Genomic DNA, 7,145 nt, shown 5'->3' on the forward strand with positions numbered 1-7,145 from the left:
TCCCTCTTCACCGTGGTGCCAGACCACAGAACTCTGACCCCAGTGCTGCCAAACACAGGACTGCCCTTCAGTGCAGCTAAATCCCAGGCTTTCTCCCTAATTAACGAGTGCGTACTATTTGCAACTGGGGTACATTTTCATGTCAATATTTTGTTATCCTGATTTTTTTTTTAAATGGTAGGCTATAAAATTAAGTAGTTATGTAGAAGAATGTATATAAAACAATGACCATTCATTTATGGTTTTTACAGAATACTGGACAATTGCAGTATCCAGAATGCCATTAAATGTTTTGTATGTTAGAAATTACTGATAAATGATTGGAAATAACTGTAACATTACTATTACAGTTATTTCTATTAAATTCATACTGGGAAATAGATGCAATTTTAAATTTAACCATTTTGTTTTGAGAGTTGATATCACATCCACATATTTGAAAAGGTATAAGCAACCTATCAAAGGCAAATGGAAGTCATTTATAAATCAAGAACTGGGATTAAATTGGCTTCAACTTCATTGTCAGCTGCTGTTTGTTCTCAACGACACGCTTAATATACTTTATTCGTTCCATTTCCAGAAAAAAAGTAGCGCATAATTAATTTCAGCTTTAAATGCAACTTAAACATTTGAAACAAGTGTGCAATTATTGAACATTGGCTTGTTTACCGATATCCAGTAAATATCAGTTTAACACTGGCAGCGGATTTTTTTTTAACTGAAAACATGTTTCTCTTTGCCTCAGCAGATCCAAAGTGGATTTAATGATGGAAACAGTAATGAAGTCTATCCAAACATGTTCAATAACGTGAATTACACCCATTTGGGCCCACAGGTTCTGCACGATCATCCAAGAGAGCCTGGATCCTACTCGGATCAGCCATCCAGTGGCTTTATATAGACAGGCGCCGAGATTGCTGTCCTGTGAAAAGTGTGAAAGTGTTTTTGTGTTGCTTGCTGAAAGGAAAGACATTTGTATGTACAATGTGAAGGGACACAGTGCTTCTAAACTGAAAAATGCTAAGAAGCAGCAGGAAGCTGATTACACTGTGTTGGACTCTATTATGGGGCCCTACAGTCTTCAGATGACAATGCTGTTTTACGGATGGGGTTGGAGTCTGACTTCTTGCATTAAGAGTGCATATGTGTTTTGTTAGAATTTTTGTGTGAAATATGAAGTTCTTCCTTCACAGCAAATGAGCTCTTTCAAAAATGTTTCTATTAGACTTGGGGGCAATAGAACTCAGCACAAAGTATTAATTTAAAATGAATCATTTTTTTACAATATCTGTAAACAGTTATCCCATTAATTAATATTAGTATATTAAAAGTAAAAAGGTTTTGTTCGTATTTTTGACCAGATATAATTTTACCAAATGGAAATGACCTTTCCCAAGATTTTATGCACGATAAGATCTTGACACTCATTTTCCCTTTTCATGTTCTTAGCATAAATATAAATATTATGGCACTTTAAAGCAGTAGTAATACAGTTACAGACTGTAACCAGAAGAAAATTCTCCTTCTGTGGAGCAGCTGGCAGTAAATACAAAAAGACATTTGGTTATATTTAAGCATTTTTGTCACAAATTGATACAAATCTAAATATTTGTTCAAGCTCCCTGCCTTGGTGGTAGTAATTCGAACTCCGAATACTTTGAGCTTAACATTTAACACCATTTATGGACTTTCTCGGAATGGTGTCCCACCAGCTCACGTCTGATATTGGAATGTTGAAGCACCCTGTGTACTGTAGTGACTTCCCTGAAGACTAACTCAACAGAAGTTATTTTTAGTAACAAAAAGGTATCCCACAGATGCTGGATAAGTAGCATACACAATAGGAAACATTGGAATAAGTAGTTAATTCCAGTTGCCAGAAAGACTTTTATTAACAATGTCAATCAATTCGAATTATTAATTGTGAAGGTCCTTTACTCACTAAAGCAGGTGTCTGTTAGACCCCATTTTATATCCTCCTTTTATAGTAAATATATGTAACTTTTCTATTGAATGTGCATTTTAGTTAAGAATAAAATATTGTACCACTAAAAGGGTTACAAGTGTATGATAAATTGTTCATGCCTTCAGGAAATGTTTAATATCAGGGAACAACCACTGATTATAGTGGGTATCTTTAGAAGCATCTGTGCAGCAACCCCTCGCCTCCTGCTTTAAGTTGCACTGACTTCAGTAATAGGTACCCGTTTTTCTCGGATGGCATGTCTTAACAATTGTCAAGTAAACCATTGCTATCATTGTTTCCACAAAATATTCTGACAGAGAACTTGAAATAGAAATGATCTCCCAGCAGTTGTGTTATGCAGGGATGTCTCGTTTTCAATCATTTTCATTTTCGTTCTCTGAAAACCTGTGCCTGTTCCCATGAACCATGATATATCAAGTGTATTTTTTTTTTAGAAAAAGGAATGTTCTACGCAGCTACCTTGTTTGTGTAACTGGCTGTTTTACAGACAGTGACCGCTCTTGCACATGTTGGCACCTTTGTGGCATGTAGCAGGAAGACAGTATTGAGAATTATTTTGTCTCAATAAGAAAATTTACATTTTATTTGCAGTACTTTCTTCAACATAGCATGTATGTGCTGTAAGCACACCGCCTCAGTTAGTGTACCTACCCGTTGTATATTGCACTCTTTAGGAGAAAAAAGATACTTAAACCTCTTATTGATTCAGTGAGCGGATAAAATAAATGACTACAATAAAAAGTTGCTTTAATTATTAAAAGCTAATGCCTATAGTTTATCAAAGTAAAAGTACTTTCAATACATTTACTTTATCTGACAGGTTTTGTAGACTTATAAAACATCAATACTGGTGCAAAATGTACCTTTTTAATATCAATAATTGTTACTGATTTTGTACGTGTTCAAATTTACACTTAATTGTCCTTGTGAAAATAATTTTATTTTAAAATGAATTTATTACATTTTTAAACTTTGCTGGTTGTATATACAAAAACCAAAACATAATATGCCAGGCTAATATTGTGGAATTTTGAAATATTCACCCAGTTCAGCTATCACTACCTGTTTTTAAATGGAGAATTTGAGCTGGGTATTGTTATATAAATTTAGTTTGCTTGTCACTTAACAGGAGACCCAACATGTGTGCACTTCAAGCGAGAAGCATTTGTAATCCCTTGGGCAATAAAGAGCACTTCATATTGTACACCAAATTAGAGTCAGGTTTGCAAAAGCATGCTTTAAAATGGAGAATCGGACACAAGTTTTCCAGTTCCCTTTTTTAAAAAACTGCACGGAATACATGCTCATTGCCCTCTATTTTAGTAACCTATTCCAGAAGCTGTGCAATAGTGACTTACCAACATATCACCTAACTATCTTAATATTATGGTGTGTTGTCCTCAACAGTCTATTATATGAGCCCATCACAGTACTTGTGAATCTTTAATGCTTTATCAATTATGCTCTGTAACATTACTGAGTATCCCTGAGTGGCGTAAATATGCTTAATGAGTTTCCAAATTCAAATGCACAATGCTGCAATGTGATTATCACATTGGAAGAGATCTGCCACACACTAAATGATCGAACTCTGATTTGATCTATATTTCCAACACCTCTGCATGTTTGTGCACAGTTTTGTATCATCTGAAAAGTTGTGAATAGTTTAAAATCACCAATGAAGTTGATGACTACAAATCGTCCTAACAGAGTGCTGCAGAGACCACAAAACTCTAGATGAAAGATTGCAGTGACAAATGATATATAATATCTGACCATTAATCCTTAGTGTAAAGATGGCTTTTGAGGAATATATGTGTATATATATATTATATGAATGATAGTCCAGGAAACGTCTTATACCTTGATTTCCAGACTGTTTCAGTAAAGTATCAACTAAATGCTATCTGGAAAGTTCATGGGCTGGGTCTTACATGAGGGCTTCTGAACCCCACCATCAAGCTGAAATGTGGGATCAGAAGCCCACATGATGTGGCAAACAGTCACTCCTTGTGATTACCCTCTGGCAACTAATCAATGTAAGAAGCTTAACAACACCAGGTTAAAGTCCAACAGGTTTATTTGGTAGCAAAAGCCACACAAGCTTTCAGAGCCTTAAGCCCCTTCTTCAGGTGAAGAACCTGTGAACCTTCACACCTGAAGAAGGGGCTTAAGGCTCTGAAAGCTTGTGTGGCTTTTGCTACCAAATAAACCTGTTGGACTTTAACCTGGTGTTGTTGAACTTCTTACTGTGTTTACCCCAGTCCAACGCCGGCATTTCCACATCATAACTAATCAATGACCAGAGGGCAGGCAGATTACCCAATAAAGGATGGCAGCATTTGAAGCTGGAGGGCCAGTCAGAGAACTTGCAGTTTCAAAACTGTAGCAAGAAGCAGTGGAAGGTCAGTGAGAAAGAGGGCACTTCAAAATACAGGCTCCCTCGTTCCAACTTTTAAAAATTTAAAATAAAAAATGGCTTTTGCCATCATAGTGGAAGGGAGCCCCTTTACAGGGTGCGGCGGGGGGGTGGCTTATGGCTGCTGTTGTACCCAGGCAGGCAGAGAGGGCTGCACCATCCCTCCGATGCGCACACATATATGACTCCCCCATGTCTGCTGCCAGGAGGCTGTCTCTGAACAGTTAAACTGGCCCCTGCTTTCTGCAGGAACGTGGAGGCTGGGAGGTAGATCATACTCGGCCTCTGTTAACGGGTCTTAATAGGCTCTTAATGACTTAGATTAGCTACTTGTCACATGTCACTTCTACAAAAATGGCCCTGGATAGGGTAGAGTATGCAGGCCAGTGGCGCTGCTTTTAGTACCTGCTCACATTTGTTTCCCTGGCCTTGGTTCAATGTAAAAATCATTCTGAAATTTCACAGTTCCTACTCCACCTTTGGAAGTACACACTGCAACAGTTGGCTTTGTCACTGTCCCACATCATGAAGACAGTGGCATTACACAGCTAAGAGAAACAAACTGCATCTGTGGAGGCACCATGTGATTCTATTGGGGATATTTGGAGGTCCAAAGGGAGTGATGAGTATTATCTGGAATCTGTGGCATTTTTTTGATGAAGTTATGGTCAGATATGAGATCCTCCATCTCACTTGACTTATGAGTGGTGTACTGAATGGGATTGCTGTGGGATTGTTTGGCAAGCACAGGAGTTTCCAAGACTCCCTTAATGGCCAGGGTTTTCCATGCAATCCTGTAGCATGTTTTGTGACAGAGGAGGCGGGCCGCTGATTGCCAGTGGCAGGATCTTCTAGTCCTGCCGCTGTCAATCTGGTTTCCTGTTGTATGCAATCCCCCTCCAAAGTGGGTTCCCCAGCAGCAAGACATCTCTGCTAGCCAGTTGGAGAACACTCGGAAGGACAACTGCCACACACAGGCCAACTCCAATAGTGATCTACATAGCACTTCATCGAAAGCTTTCTGGAAATTGAGACATTTCTTAATCTATTATTCTCCATTACTGTCATCCCCTAATTAAGTCCCTTCCTCAGATAACTCAATCAGGTTAGAGAGATGGGGTTTTTATTTTCTTAAATTCTTCAGATGACCATAAATTACAGCCCTCTCATGCTTTCCATTATATTCCTTATAGCTAATGTCAAATTTCTTAATTAAAAAAATGATGACCAAATGACTCCATTGAAATTAGAGCAGATTTCCTTCATAGTTCTAGGTTACATTATATCACATCAAACAGCTTAATCAGCCTTCCGAGTGCCTTAGTCATAAATAAGACTGTTTCTGCAGTTACTTCCTTCGAATTGATTACAATCACACCTCTTTATAATCTTTCTGGCACCTTAACATTGTCACAACACTTACAAGTGATGTGGCTGTGGGGGGGGGAAAAAGGATCAAAACCCAGATTTTAAAAAATCAGTTTACAAGATGCTCAAGACATTCTCCATTTAGAAGAGCTGGACTCCATGAACACTTATCTTTGAAGAGATCGATTTAGTTTATCCTGATAACAGAGAGCTGAAGATTAACTTTAAATGTCACTTGCATTGCCTTATGTAAGTCTATCTGACCAGATGTAAAAGGAACAAATATCCTTCAACACTATCAACTGTGACTCATAACCTTGATTGTAAAGAAAAGAAAATTGAGTACCTTCTTTCTTGCTTTGTAAATCTGAAAACTTGGCCCCCCAGAAGCATTAAGTGCATTTTGGAGTTTAAGTGCAGAATTGGTTTTCATTGTAAATCCTGAATAGCTCTTTTATAAGGTATGTGAATGTGATGAACAGTAGCTAGGTCTACAAACACTGTATTAAAGGTTTAAAGGGACAGCATTATTGTACAGGAGTATTGTTTGTGAACTACAGCTGTATCATAAACTATTAAGCCAAATACAAACTACCATGTTACTAAGTGCCAAATATTCAGTACTACCCGTGTACTGACTTATCAGAATTTGCTTTTGTTGTACATATTAACATAACTACTCATTAGTATTTTGGCCTATAGTTTCTCAGCAGCTGAGCCTTAGTAATATACAATGAGATGGTATATGCAAGGGTAGTGGTGACTGCACTAGCATCACAAATATTTGGAAGTACACATTCTGCTCTTTGCCGTCTTTTATGTTAATGTGTTTAAACAGTATTACTGTAAATGTTTCTTGTACATTTTTTGACTTTCCAGTTGTTTTGCTCACACATTGCTATGTCCACACACACTGTACATGTTTCTCTTAAAATATGGTTTGTAACAAACTCACTGACCTTTAGTGAAGTTTGTAAAATTTCAATATTGTAATAAAAGTTCACGGACTGTGAATTGGATTGAGTATTATTTTATGCAAAACAGAAAATAAACATCTTTAAGGAAGGGCAATGAACAGTTCAAGCTAGTGGACCTCTAATCACAAGATAGGCAAGGCCCTTTAATGGGGTTCAACTTGTTTAAAGGGGTTGAAAAAATGTTATCATTCTTTCTTTGATTTGAAGTGCAAATGAATGGCCTTTGATCTGATTATTAGAAAACCAATGGATGTTAACATACTTTCAGGACCTAACTGAGATCATCTTTAACATATGCGCCGGTATTCTACCACCCCACCGGAGTCGGAGCGGGCGAAGGCCAGACAATGGAAATATCCATTGACCTCAGCTGGCAGTTTCCAGTTTCGGGGTG

The 7,145-nt window shown here is 37.7% G+C and overlaps 1 protein-coding gene across 4 annotated transcripts in view; it reads left to right on the top strand.

Moving 5' to 3' along the window:
• LOC144509577 (aryl hydrocarbon receptor-like) overlaps positions 1-6,788 on the top strand; it is a 180,085-nt gene extending 173,297 nt beyond the window's left edge. For 3 of the 4 annotated variants that reach the window (XM_078238441.1, XM_078238443.1, XM_078238444.1), the window contains one exon: positions 746-6,788. In XM_078238441.1, coding sequence (XP_078094567.1) covers positions 746-901 — 156 coding nt within the window. In that variant the 3' untranslated portion in view covers positions 902-6,788. The remainder of the gene's footprint in view (positions 1-745) is intronic. The other variant, XM_078238442.1, reaches the window with a different exon arrangement.
• The last annotated feature ends 357 nt before the right edge of the window (positions 6,789-7,145 follow it).

The sequence above is a fragment of the Mustelus asterias genome, chromosome 2, assembly GCF_964213995.1.
Source record: "Mustelus asterias chromosome 2, sMusAst1.hap1.1, whole genome shotgun sequence".
NCBI lineage: Eukaryota > Metazoa > Chordata > Chondrichthyes > Carcharhiniformes > Triakidae > Mustelus > Mustelus asterias.